We start from the raw sequence: 13,181 nt of genomic DNA on the forward strand, positions 1-13,181 counted from the left end.
ATTTATATGAAGTCATCACAACTCATGCACACACACCCAGAAACGGTAGAACTGTTTTTTGTGCACTTTATGCCCCCTCCTGGTCATGACTCAGTACTATGATGTTACAGAACTCACACAGAAATCTATCCGAAAAGCCATGGTCTGCTAACGCGTTTCTCACTTATTAGTTATACAAACTAAGGGGAGAGAGTTTATTTTATTTCAGAAAAAATATAGTCCTTATTCAAAGTAGCATAATGTTAGGAACAGATACAAATACATGCTATGACTTTATTACAGTTAGTCATTCAATTTACTGGTTGTGTCTGAGTTGTGTTGAGTTTTAACAGTAAAAGTGACTAATATAAACAATTGTTGGTCACAAAGGAGTGTTGGGACACGTCTTACAATAGCTAATCAGTGTCATTCCACTTTGCCATGATGTCAGCAATATCTCATAAAATACAATGGCAGGTATCTCCTTCCCCATTTACAAATTTTAACGTAGCTTATGTATTACAGAAGACACACCATGAATACTTTCTTCCTACATGTTTTGACACTTTATCCAGAGCATCCAAACCTAGGCCTGCCATTAAAAATTCACTTTTTGTAAACAGTTTTGTACACGGAGCAGCATTAAGTCATTCAGAGTCCTGTGAGAACAGCATCTCTTGATAAGATGTAAACCTAAGAAAGTTCACTTCACTGTGGTGGACTCTAACCAAGTCAGCACCTCCTGGAGTCCCTGTCCAGTGCGAGCACTGAGTTCCAGTGTTGTGATTGGTTGAGAAGCAGATGCAATAATGTCATCCATTCTGAACAGAGACTTCATCTCTGTAAGGCTCATAGAGCAAGGCATGTCCCTGGAAAGGATGGAACACAATAAAATTAGAAGGAAGAATCATAATACTGAATCTATATAATGTTGAATCTGCTGACATTAACATAATGACAGGTGTACATTTTGACGGCGAGCAATGATGTGTGTCACCTTTTATTGAAGACAATAAGCGCTGGGGCTCTGCAAAGAGGCTCAGCAGAGAGCACTGACAGCAGCTGGATACAGGAGGAGGATATCTGAGCAATGTTGGATGAGTCCACCATGAACTATGAAAAACACAGGAGGGAAAAAACATTCAAAAAGTTTTTTTTTTTTTACCTTTGTCAAATGTTGCATTTAGATTCAGTACATATACAAAGTACATACAATCACAGAGGAGCAGTCTTTGAAGTAACTTGGCCAAATAGGGCCCATGCAGCCCCCCAGCTCTCTTAATGTCACTTTCTTCTTCTTCAGTGTCAGGTCAGTCAGGTTCGTCCCTACCTGTGGAGGTTTAAAGAGACGTGAGGCATTACATGGAGGGGTTATCTCATTATAATTAAGCCTGTGAAATGATTCAAAAATAACTTATATTATTGCTTACTGTAGGCAGAGTAGAAGGAGGTGTCCCCAATTCACCTAATCCATGCAAATTGAGGTGTAAACAATATCTATTAGGGAAAATATCCATAGCAGTCAGTGTGGACACATTTTAACAACATATAAGGCAAAAGACAAGCCAACTAAGAGTTCAATATTAAATGTTCATAAAGTAGTATTTGCTGGGTTATGTTTAAAGTAGCATTCGGTCGAACATGAATTTTAATAGGCTATGCAATACGAATGTAGTTCTTTATTAAACTAAAACTCATCTATAGCCAATGGCGTAAAATATTAATCTACACCTGCATTTGTAATCAAACTACACCAAAACTTGTGAGGGGTTTGACCGATATCATTCATAATACAAGTAAATCAATTGTAATAAGTATTGTTAAGGAAAGAACATCCACGTTAGCTCATCAGACTAGGTTAGCTAAACACTTTAAATGTACGTTTCTTACACTGCATAACTAAGTTCTAGTTCAAAAAGTTCAGCATGCTACAAAGGATATTTTGTAGACGTTTCAACAACAACGTTTTTCCGACGCTAGTCGCCCCGAGAAGCAGACAAATGTCATTGTTGTTCATGTCTCTCGTTTAGCAGAAGCATAGCGAGGCCAGTGTGCGATGTAGCCTCACTGACACCATGGCGACGCTCACGTGACCGCGATACGTCATCTTGATAGGACGAATTACAAATCTGTCATTTCCGCCTTGTTTCTTATTGGCTACACTAATCTCTCGTGTTAGCATAACGGAAGCAAAACAAGACCACCATATCTGAACTTGAGCTGCAATGATTCTCGTGTTGGTAAAAATAGCAGTTGTATAATAGTACAACAAAGTGTGAGACAACTGAACACCATGGAAGACAAGTTAAAGAAGGAGTTGGGGACAACCATGCTGAAGTCCACGGGCCACTCAGGAGGAGGATGCATCAGCGAGGGCCACAGTTATGATACTGACACTGGAAGAGTGTTTGTGAAGATAAATCACAAGAGTGAGGTATTCAATTTTTTAATCTTTTAATTTATGAGAAGGACTTTTTTGTACTCGTTGCCAAATGTGTTTAGCACAACAATCATGAGGCGATGCTGATCCATTGGTTATTATCTCTGAACTTTGTGCACATTGCGAAATGTGGCCCACATTAACATTAGACTGTAGATCTGTGCTACTGAATTGCACTCCACATCTATTGTTTGTGTGTTTGTTTTGTTGTTTGTTTGTGTGTTCACTTTTTTTTAAAGGCCAAATTGATGTTTGATGGGGAAATGGCCAGCTTGGAAGCAATTTCAAAGACAGAAACTGTGAAAGTGCCCAAGCCTGTGAAGGTGATTGAGCTTGACACAAGAGGATGTGTGTTTGTAATGGAACATCTTGACATGAGAGGTCTCACCAAGTAAGAAATCTGATTAGAATGTATAAGAATAGAAAGCATTTTGAAAATAAAGTAGATTATGCTTTGCAAATTCATTTTTTAAAACATTATTTCCACATTCAATGTTTAGGTACTCAAAGCACCTGGGAGAGAATCTGGCAGATCTGCACATTCACAACAAGAAACAACTTGAAAAGTTAAATAAAGAGAAGCAGACAGTAGGTAATATGTCTTAACATTCACCTTAACATCTCATTAGAACATGCAAATGTGAACAATTTCATAAAACCATCTCTCACACTCCTACACTAAAATAGTGGTTAACGTTCAATTTTTATGTTTGAGTTAATTACTAAGTCATTATTATTTCCTATTTAACACAGGGAGAGGAGCTGGGCAGTCAGAGGTGACAGTATTTGAAAAATATGGCTTCGGTGTAACTACATGCTGTGGATATCTGCCACAGGTAAAAAAAAAACAATAGAAGATGTAGTAAGTAAGATGGCATAACTGGACTGCATCGTGGTCTGATCTTGTATATTTGTTGTAGGTTTCAAAGTCTGAAGGATGTCAAGGCTTTCCTTAAAAATACCATGGTATCACTGTTTTCTTTGTCTCGTCATACTCTCACAGGAAAATGAGTGGGAGGAGGACTGGGTGACATTTTTCTCCAGGCACAGGCTGCAGCAACAGCTTAACATGGTGGAGAAATCCTATGGAGACAGGGAGGCCAGAGAACTATGGGCAGAACTACAGGTTCATCTTCCCTTATACCTGATCAAAAAAATAATATGAAACACTTCAGTACAAATGTTTGAACGATTCAAAGGTGCAGCATGCATTTTTTTCTGTTATTTATTTACAGAGGAAGATCCCCCAGCTTTTCACAGATGTGGAGATAGTCCCTGCTCTTCTCCATGGAGACTTATGGGGTGGCAATGTGGCAGAGTGTGCAGATGGCCCAGTCATCTTCGATCCAGCGTCCTTCTATGGACATTCAGAGTATGAGCTGGGTATTGCAGGGATGTTCGGTGGCTTCAACAGCTCTTTTTACTCTGCCTACCACGAAAAGATACCTAAAGCACCAGGCTTTGCACAGAGGAACCAGCTCTACCAACTCTTCCACTATCTGAATCACTGGAACCACTTTGGTGGTGGTTACAGGGGCTCTTCAGTAAAGATTATGAAGAGTCTACTGAAATAATTGCACATGCATTCACTTAAGGAAAAACTTCCCAATCTTAAACTCCAGACAAGTATTCTATGTGTATAAATATATTGACTGATTGTAATTGGACCAAAAATGGTATGGGTAGATTCAATCTAATGTCCTCGTATGGCAATACCTATTTAATTATGTAGAAAATACAGAATATGTATAAAAAAAACTATATCTAAGGCATTCTTTCCCTTTAACCACAACTAGATTGAATTAAGCTACTTTACAAATGACATCTGATTTTACTATGAATGCAGAACTATATACTTTATTGAGTTTAGGTTTTGATCTCATACAAATCAAAACACTACTTCAAAATGTTACTGTTTAATGACTCCATGTAATATGTGCTATCCACTGCATTATCTCAAATAAATCCTGGGATGATTAAAAAGTGTTTGTCTTGCTATATTTATTATCCACATGTGAAGAAACAGTAGAGAATCGGATCAGCATTACATTAAACCTTTCTACCCACAATTCCCATGCAACTTAGTAAAATGGGCTTATTATTCGTCCTTTTACTTTATTCGTTTTTTTTTTCTATTGCTACTTTGAATATAACTGTATACTGCCATATTATACTCGGCTGCTTAAAACACACTTTTATGGCTTTCTATATCTTCAAAATACCGTGCCTTCAGTCGTAATAAGTCTTACCTTGTTGTAGGCTACTACATTTTTCAATTGCATTTATACGTTTCAGGTTAAGAAAAATAATCCAGTTTATTGACTTAATCGTTGACATGTAGGCTTACAGTAGCCTACTATTATTTGTTTTAAGTTTTAGCATATTTCCAGAAATGAGACGTCATTAATCGCTTCGCCCAACATTCAAACTGCGACGAGTCTGAGACAAGTCTGAACCTCCTCGTTTCCCGTACTTGGGCGGGGCGCGAGCACTACTGCTTGAACACCAACAGAGACATTGGAAATAGTTCCTTGGGTTTATGTAGTGAAATGTATTCGTTTTAAGCATTATTTTATGTTTGGTTTCTTAAAAACTTGCTCTGCGTCGTAGCTGTTTATATAATACATTTATATATATATATAATTTCTCTGGCCATTTGTGTGTTTTCGTTAATTTTGCGAAAAACACATGCTAATATTAGCTAGCTATATTGGCAACAACAAACGTAGCTGTTTTAGCATCACACTATAACATTACAATCAATACCACAGACACTCTTCAAAGTTAAAGGCTGACAAGATGGCTCTATCTGCCGGTGGTGAAGGAGGAGAACCCGACGCTATTGTAAATACGTGTTTACTGGGTGGCTTCAGTGAGAGCCGAGAAGTCAAAGCCCTCCTCTCCACCCTGCCGCAGGTCCATGGGGACCCTGTGAAGAGCGAGTCCACCACACAGAGGTTCTTGGGTGAGGCAGTCATCCATAAAGCATATACATGTGTTGTCTATCAGTGCTTTGTTAGCTTTTAATCACTCTCATATCCCCCCACAGTGATAATGAACAGATATCTAGAACAGCCAAATCTCCTGGATCCACACTTAGGTACATACCTGGTGATAAGTATATCTTTAATTTCAACTGTTTATAGTTTTTTCAATTTATGGGGAGAATTGACTTATTAAAACACACTGTGTTCATTGTCAATTGCCTTAGAGTGGATGCTGAATATGTTACTGGAGTTTGTACGGAGTGACACATCTCCCCCTTCATTGGTTCATTTGGGCTTTAAGTATCTCTACATCATCTGCAAGGTCAGTCTACAGTACTCTGGTTTACATTAGCTGTGTCTTTTTTCTAAGTCTAAGTCTTTTTTCCAAGTTTTCCACCTCAGTAAGTTCTGATTTGTGAGACTTTATCCAGGGTGTTTGTATTTCTTTCTGTGCAGGTCAGAGGCTATAAAATCTTCATGCAGCTCTTACCCCATGAAGTGGCAGATGTCCATCCAGTTCTGGACCTGCTGTCCAGACAGGATCCCAAAGACAGTGAGGTGAGATTGGCATTACTTTACAAGTCCTAGTACAAATCATCTAAAATGACACAACTGTACATTTTCATCCCACAGCCTTGCACACTACTATTAATATCTACTTAAGAACTATTTTTTTTTCATCTTTCTAATTCCAGACTTGGGAAACTCGCTTCATGTTGCTTTTGTGGCTGTCCATGACCTGCTTAATACCATTTGACCTTTATCGCCTGGATGGTGATCTGGACGCAGAGAGTGGCAAGGCGAGAGAGTCCACCATGGACCGCATTCTAGCTATTGCAAAGGTAGAGTATATAATTAATGTTAGAGAATGGTCCTTATATCAAACTTTTACTCCCTGTATTGGCTTGGTTCAGTTATAAGGATTGTGGATCCTGATATGTAAACATATGATATGCACCATTAAGGCATTAGAAGATATTCCAGAAACATAGTATCTTAATGGGATTTTGATCATGGACTTGTTTGTAGTTAATTCACCCCTTTTTTTTAAAGACTAATGATATTGTTCTATATATCTCAATATTATTCAACAAAATGATTGTTTCCCCCCCCAGGCTTATCTGCTTGTTAAAGATAGTCCAAGGAACGCTGCATCTGTACTGATTTCAAAGTAAGTAATAATACAGATAATCAGTTATTTTTTCTCCATTTGGAAAAATGATACCTGTCACAAATGAAAATGTCTTTCAATGGACTAATGGACTGGCAAACATAGTGTCCTTTTTAACCATGAGATACACCCGGACTTACCCAGATCTTTGATAGACACTGAAGAGCACATGAACTGTAATGATCAGATACAGTAAGTACCTCTGAAAGCTCAGTTGTCAATGATTTCAGTAATAGCCGAAATAACAAAGCCTTCTCAGACTGTGTGAACTCTGGTAGTAGTTATTGAGTACTTTCATATAACGTTAATTACTACAGTATATATAATTAATAAAACATCTCTACAGTACTTCTTCCACTACTATAGATCTGTTTAATTGAAGATGAAAGGATACATCTTAATCTCTGTGTATGTTTGGCCTGGTTTTATAAGCCCCCACTTGCTCCCGTGGTTTCCTTGAATGTAACAGGATTCAGGAAGTAAACTAATCATGTCAGATGTTGCGATTCGGTACGATTTTTGGCTGGAAAAAGTGTTGAATGTCCGAGCCACTTTCTTGCTTTTCGTTGCATGTGCTAGCTATGCTAGCTGTTTTAGCTCCCACGGGTTCGTCTCCCCCCCGCATATTGTTCTCCGTGTCGTCTCACCAGGTGAGTGTTCAGATTTGTTGTACTGCCGCTATACTTGATAGCAACTCGGCACAACTTACAAATAGCCAGAGTTTTATCTAGTTTCCCATCCTTCTTGTAAAATCCAAACGACTTCCACACTCTGGACTTCAAGTTTGATGGCGCATTGAAAATATCGTCAGCGTCGGTGGACACTGATTTGTTTATGTTAACATCTTGCGCGCTAACTTTACTCTCGTAGTCTCGCGAGAAAGGTTCAAGAGTTATTCTCGCAATCTCGCGTGAAAGGTCAACGCGAGAGAGATTTCACATCGCCTGAGAGACACTGCAGAAATGCAGCGGCTCAGCTTCTGTCACCCGATTTTTAATTTAATAATCGATTTATTGACCGGTTGATGGTACATTTAGATCGACCCAGGGTTCCGTATATCGACGTACTCGCATCTGTAACATTTAAATCGGATTCCGATGTATATCGGTGAATCTTTACACCACTAGTTTATACCGAGCTGTATGCCACTGTCAGTTGTCGTTTGCGTTAACAGCGCAGAGCCGTTAACGGTCAATATAAATATTGAACTTGTGCTTCCACCTGAATATGGACGAAAGGTCAGTGAAGATATGGTTAGAACTAATGTGATGACAGGGTTATATCCAACCTGAAGGGATTGCTCTGTGTCATGTTTGAAAACAATAATGTACGGGATAAAGCCCGACGAGGACCAGTAGATGTAGCTGTGCATGTTTTTCACAGCTTCTGTGCAGTTCGTAAATTCATAATTATAGGGACATCGCGAAGGGCATACCTCTGATTATACCACAGTCACTTTATTGAGAGAGAAAATTAAAAATGTGTTCTCAAGTTTTTATTTGTTTTTTGGTTATTTTGCAATCAACATCTTGAGTTTTTAACTCGCGGTGACTCCACATCCCCGGTATCTCCCGGTTTGTCCTATACACGCGAGAAAATGAACTGCCACGGCTGATTAAAGTACAATGACAACTTTGCTGGAGGAGATGTTTGATACGACATGGCACCGATAGGTATTTCGAGTATTTCTGAACGCTTTGGCTGAGCTATGCATGTTTTCAAACGCCCGATTCAAAGTCGGTAACATTGTATACGGTGTTTACAGTATATTTAATGACAAGGTTACCATAGCACACAAGTCATTTTGTGTCTAAATCAACATAAATATTTTCAAAAACAAATGATCCGCCATGTTTCAGCCGGAACTCTTTAAAATGATCGCTGATTTGATCATAAGTATAACACACAAAGGGGCAGTGTATTTGATGCAGGGTATGTGTTACAGGCGCCATCCTGTGGTGATGAGTGTAAGGAACCATACTCAACTATAACTGATGTGTCTACTTTTCAGTCTCTCTTTGCTCAGCTGCACATAATCGTCGTCATATTCTCCAGATTGATTTAAAGTCCTTGATTTTTGTAATACGATGTTTGCTTTTTAAGGAGAGGCATAAACAGTGTAAACATGCATGTGAGGTATGGGGTTGATTTAGGGAGGCAAAAGGAACATTTCCACTGGACTGCTTCAGAGGTGTCTTATAAATCTCATAAATCTGTTTTCAATACATAACGTTTTTGATGAAATGTAATACTTGACAGCTTATTTTTGTGAAGCTTTTAATTATGTAGAAACCGAGATAACTTCATTTTAATCTTCTGTTTTTACATTTTGTTGTATACAATGGCCATAAATTGTAAAGGCCTTTCTTTTGATGAAAACCAATCAACATGTTTTACAAGTGAATACGTGCTTATAACCAAGTTTGTTGTGTACATTAATACCATATGACTCTCTAAATTTTGTCTATAAAGAAAAGGATAAAAGTACAACCTAGGTTAGGTTTTTAACTGTAATTCTTTTTTCAGCCAATAGGTGGCAAGGTTTCTCTTTGGATGTCTCAACTGGTGCCTGTATTTGTTTATGCTCAAGCTTCTAACTTTCTTGTTTTACTGCACATGACTGCACAGGTTCATGACACGCCCCGATGTGAAACAAAAGTGCCTTGGGGACTTCTTGGACTGGAGCCTCACCACCATATCTGAAACCGATGACCAGTCAATGGAAGGCATCATGGTGCTGGATGGTGCTCTGCAGTCTCTGGTAAACACTTCTCTCAGACAGCAATCACACTTAAGCCTGCGGTGCTGTGTGTACGCCTGTCTGTGTATGCTTAATGTTAGTGTAATCAATGTGCACTGTTGTATAAAAACCTGCACAGGGTAATTTACAGGAGCTGACATGACTGGTATGTCTTACACAATGCCTCGTGGTTTTGGCAGGTGTGTAATACACCTGCTGTGTGTGTGTGTGGGATCTGCTTCTTCAAGTGACTTATGTCTGTCTAATCCACTGCTGTAAGCGAAACGGTACTTCAATGAGTACATGCAAATGAGAACAACTATAAGGGTACTTTGTTTCAAGGAATTCCACTTTTCCAACTGGATGCCTTGTGCATTACACCTGTTCTCATAGCACATTTTCAAACCACTTTCTGTGGGCTAAGGTAATGCAATGCAGCCCTCAGGCAAGTTTATTACTTTCATATCAGTGGCATATGAACTGGCATAACATGTTGAGAAAGTGTCTTTTAGTAATTCATTTCTGAAAGGTGAACGTGTTGCTTAGGGCGCTCCAAACTGCCTCTGTTTTGTTCAGTCCACAAGCCTCGAGGACCCATCCTTTCTTGGTTTATTTTTTGTTGGTTTTTTAGGGTTTGTGTGTTTGTTTAGATTGATGTTAAAGTACTGCGATACTAATGTGTGTTGTTTTTATCGTTAGAATTATTTTTTTGTTTGTCTGTTAGTATTTCTTAAATGTTTTACACCTGCTCAGTTGTTACAGGAGAATCTTGTATTGATTTGTTTTCTAATTTGTGTCCCCTAGGCGAAGCTTTTCAAACATGGCAAAAGGGATGACCTCCTCCAGTATGGTAGGTTCCCTTTTTCTGTCTTAAAGGTCACACATTATCCTCATTTTCAATCAGTTCAAATAAGTCTCAGAGCTCGCCAAACCATTTCTTTGAAGTTTCTTGTTCTAAATCCACTCTGATCCTGTATTTGATCATGCCTATAAACCCCTCTATTTCAGCCCTGCTCAGAACAGGCTGTTTCTGTGTCTGTAGTTTAAAAATGTAAATGAACTGTGTCTGACCACGCCCCTCTAGAAGGGCTTGGGTGGCTTGGGATTTCTTGCACCATGCCCTATTGTTAGCAGTTGAAAGGCAGACTCAAAGAGCAGAGCAAAGACCTAGCTGTGGGAGTGTCACCCACCTGGGGGAGGAGTTACTGCCCTTTGTGATGTCATGAAGGGAAAATCTTCAAACGACCTGTTTGAGCACACATTTTCTGAAAAGTGGAGCAGGCAAAAGAAGATAATTGGGTGGTGTTGACAAGTTAGGGACACATATTAATGGTCAAAATAACATGGTTAAGTGTATTATGCATAATATGTGACGTTTACATTTACGTACAGTGATTGCTCAACAATTTGCTTTCTCATCTCCAAGTGGAAGTCAAATCACACAGTTTTGGTAGCATAATTCGTAGTCTTTGTTCAGTTGCTTATGCCTGTGGTAACAGAAATAATCTTTCTTTTACCTCTTGCCAGATACCTACAAAACCATGTATGGTATAATCTTGTTAACAGATAATACATAACAGACTATATGCATGCTGATGTTTATTTTTTTATTTTCCAGCTCCTACAATCCAGCAGTGCCTGGAGAAGAAACATCTATCGGAGAGCAGTCAGGCCGTGCTGAGGAAGCTGGGTGTCAAAATGATCCAGAGGCTTGGCCTCACCTTTCTGAAGCCACGTTTAGCTGCTTGGAGGTCAGGCAACAGAGCATCTTAGTATATAAAATGCTGTAAATACTGGGTCTTAAAATAAGTTAGGTTGCAACTGTTATCTTCATCATTCATTAGGATATAGTCTATTACCATAAATACTATGTACATTTGGTCTTAAAAATAAAAAAAATAAAAAATAAAAAACAAGAAGAAATGCACATCACTGTTTTCCAGAGCCTCAAGTACACTGTTCAAGTTGCCCCTTTTTCCCACCTCAAATTGGAAGACCTAAAGGCTTTTCCTTTACTTTAATAAATGGCAAAGAAAAGCAGTACACCTTCACATTTTAAACCTGGAACACGTAATTGATTTAAAAATGGCGGTTATGATCATGTACTGTGTGTTATATACAGTCTATGGTGATGATTGATCAATTTAAAGAATAGTTGGCTGTAGATTTTCTCCTACAATCCATTTGTATATCACATTGATAGAAAAAAAAAATCAGTGCGTGTTTCCAAAAAACAACAGCTGTCTTATAGTGAGTAATGCCTTGTCACAACAGGAGAGCCTAGAGCTGAATGCCTTTTACAGTTTTTTTTTGTGTGCATGTTTTTCAGGTACCAGAGAGGCAGCCGCTCCCTCGCAGCGAATCTCTCTATGTCCCAAAGCGATGCAGTCACTGCTGCTGTTACTCCGGACGTGGAGACACAAGAACAGGAGGAGGACTATGACATTCCTGAGGAAGTTGAGACTGTTATTGGTCAGTTTCCAGCCTTCATGAAAATGTTTGTTATTGCAATACCTCTACTTTGGAAATTCAATCTGTATGTTATCTTACAGAGTATCTTCTGGCGGGACTGAAGGATAAGGAGACGATCGTGCGCTGGTCTGCAGCAAAGGGGTAACAATGTGTTCATATGTCACCTAGTAAAACTAAACTGTTGACCACAGCCTTGGTGTAACTTGTATTTTATATAAACAAATGCAGACCTGTGCATTGATTATCATTTTGCATATTTTAAAGAGCTGAAGTTAACTTACTGAAAGCCCAGCCTGAATCTAAACATTTCATCTCAAAATGTGTTTGATTGTTTTCCAATTTAAATCCTGTATTGTCTGATCAAATCAAAACTGCCTGGGAGGCTGATCTTGGTGGAGAGTTCCCTCAGTTGGTGTGGAGGGGGGGGTATATAAAGGATACACCAAAGTTCAATTAATACTAGGTTGCAACTGATTCAGTTTAAAGCTATGCATAGATTCCCCTAGTCTAAAGAAGAGATGAACTACATTTACATGTGCTAAAGAGGACATTAGGTCATACTTTTAGGTCATACCCAAAGATTGAACCTTTTTGTCAGGACGTCTTTAGCTGGTGCTGTAAAATGTATGATTTAAAGATGGAACCTGATTGCCTTGATTGCCTTGTTTGGTTGCTCTGAAGCTTCTCTTACATTGCCACATAATGTGCAGCAGACTGTTGTTTTTGGTACGTTAGTGGCTAAGAGAATAATTGTAAAGGAATGGAAGGCTACCAGCGCTCCCTGTTTTTCTAGATGGATTAGCGAACTAGTGTCTGGAATACATCTTAAACTGCATCATAGCCATAGACATGGGTTTAGTGAAAAATGTGAACAAATCTGGGGCCCAGTCAGGAGACATCTTAATTCTTCCACTTTTTATTTGTAGTCTCTGCTTGGTGACATCCATGTGTTGTGTCCTTTGACATATGCTATTTTGAGGCTGAAGCTTTGCTGTATTTACCCTTAAGATTGGCTTCTTGTGTTTGTCTTTTGTTTTGTCCGTGTCTTGTTTTTTATTTTTATCTTTTGTGGAGTATTTGTGTTGTGTTTTATTGTGTTTTGTCTGTAAAATGAAATCTAAATATAATGGCTCATCTGAAGGGTTTTGTGTGTTATAATAATCATTTGCTTTATTTGACCTCTCAGCATTGGGAGGGTGACTGGGAGGCTTCCCCAGGAGCTGGCAGATGAGGTGGTTGGATCAGTGCTGGACTGCCTCTGGTAGGCTCAGGCATAATGGCCCTCTCCTCTTGTCACACCATTTTCGTCATCATTTCTTGGATATGTTTTAATTTTGCAAGTAGCCGAGTATCCCTCTTAACATTTTTAATGTTTGACCTGTGTTGTGTGTG

At 38.9% G+C, this 13,181-nt stretch overlaps 3 protein-coding genes across 4 annotated transcripts in view; 2 read left to right on the forward strand and 1 right to left on the reverse strand.

Moving 5' to 3' along the window:
* Positions 1-49: 49 nt before the first annotated feature.
* Positions 50-2,070, reverse strand: arl16 (ADP-ribosylation factor-like 16). Of its 2 annotated transcripts, none has more exons than XM_061065297.1 (5): positions 1,920-2,070; positions 1,410-1,464; positions 1,193-1,309; positions 977-1,092; positions 50-848 (listed from the first exon to the last, which is right to left on the reverse strand). In XM_061065297.1, the coding sequence occupies exons 1-5, from the start codon at positions 1,994-1,996 to the stop codon at positions 683-685; spliced, it is 531 nt and encodes a 176-aa protein (XP_060921280.1). In that variant the 5' UTR covers positions 1,997-2,070; the 3' UTR covers positions 50-682. The 2 variants fall into 2 exon arrangements, with proteins under 2 accessions (XP_060921280.1, XP_060921281.1); XM_061065298.1 differs by having other exon boundaries at positions 1,410-1,444; positions 1,870-2,032.
* Positions 2,071-2,145: 75 nt separating this feature from the next.
* fn3krp (fructosamine 3 kinase related protein) lies at positions 2,146-4,318 on the forward strand. Its single transcript, XM_061065296.1, has 6 exons — positions 2,146-2,413; positions 2,659-2,810; positions 2,920-3,011; positions 3,173-3,255; positions 3,423-3,545; positions 3,655-4,318. Exons 1-6 carry the CDS (start codon positions 2,273-2,275, stop codon positions 3,991-3,993), a joined length of 930 nt encoding a protein of 309 aa, XP_060921279.1. The 5' UTR covers positions 2,146-2,272; the 3' UTR covers positions 3,994-4,318.
* Positions 4,319-4,885: 567 nt separating this feature from the next.
* Positions 4,886-13,181, forward strand: part of tbcd (tubulin folding cofactor D) — a 30,585-nt gene continuing 22,289 nt past the window's right edge. Inside the window, exons 1-12 of the mRNA XM_061027405.1 lie at positions 4,886-5,384; positions 5,469-5,519; positions 5,631-5,728; positions 5,863-5,964; positions 6,102-6,248; positions 6,522-6,577; positions 9,206-9,338; positions 10,122-10,167; positions 10,936-11,068; positions 11,647-11,789; positions 11,870-11,930; positions 12,976-13,050. Coding sequence (XP_060883388.1) covers positions 5,219-5,384; positions 5,469-5,519; positions 5,631-5,728; positions 5,863-5,964; positions 6,102-6,248; positions 6,522-6,577; positions 9,206-9,338; positions 10,122-10,167; positions 10,936-11,068; positions 11,647-11,789; positions 11,870-11,930; positions 12,976-13,050 — 1,211 coding nt within the window. The 5' untranslated portion in view covers positions 4,886-5,218. The remainder of the gene's footprint in view (positions 5,385-5,468; positions 5,520-5,630; positions 5,729-5,862; positions 5,965-6,101; positions 6,249-6,521; positions 6,578-9,205; positions 9,339-10,121; positions 10,168-10,935; positions 11,069-11,646; positions 11,790-11,869; positions 11,931-12,975; positions 13,051-13,181) is intronic.

This window comes from Labrus mixtus, chromosome 20 (genome assembly GCF_963584025.1).
Source record: "Labrus mixtus chromosome 20, fLabMix1.1, whole genome shotgun sequence".
Classification (NCBI taxonomy): Eukaryota; Metazoa; Chordata; class Actinopteri; order Labriformes; family Labridae; genus Labrus; species Labrus mixtus.

Coding starts and splice junctions, on each gene's coding strand:
- arl16 (XM_061065297.1), bottom strand. CDS start 1,996: ATGAACAACAATGACATTTGTCTGCTTCTCGGGGCGACTAGCGTCGGA. Junction 1,310..1,409: donor CTCCTTCTACTCTGCCTACA/GTAAGCAATAAT, acceptor AAACCTCCACAG/GTAGGGACGAACCTGACTGA. Junction 1,093..1,192: donor AAGACTGCTCCTCTGTGATT/GTATGTACTTTG, acceptor TGTTTTTCATAG/TTCATGGTGGACTCATCCAA.
- fn3krp (XM_061065296.1), top strand. CDS start 2,273: ATGGAAGACAAGTTAAAGAAGGAGTTGGGGACAACCATGCTGAAGTCC. Junction 3,012..3,172: donor TAAAGAGAAGCAGACAGTAG/GTAATATGTCTT, acceptor TATTTAACACAG/GGAGAGGAGCTGGGCAGTCA. Junction 3,256..3,422: donor GCTGTGGATATCTGCCACAG/GTAAAAAAAAAA, acceptor ATACTCTCACAG/GAAAATGAGTGGGAGGAGGA.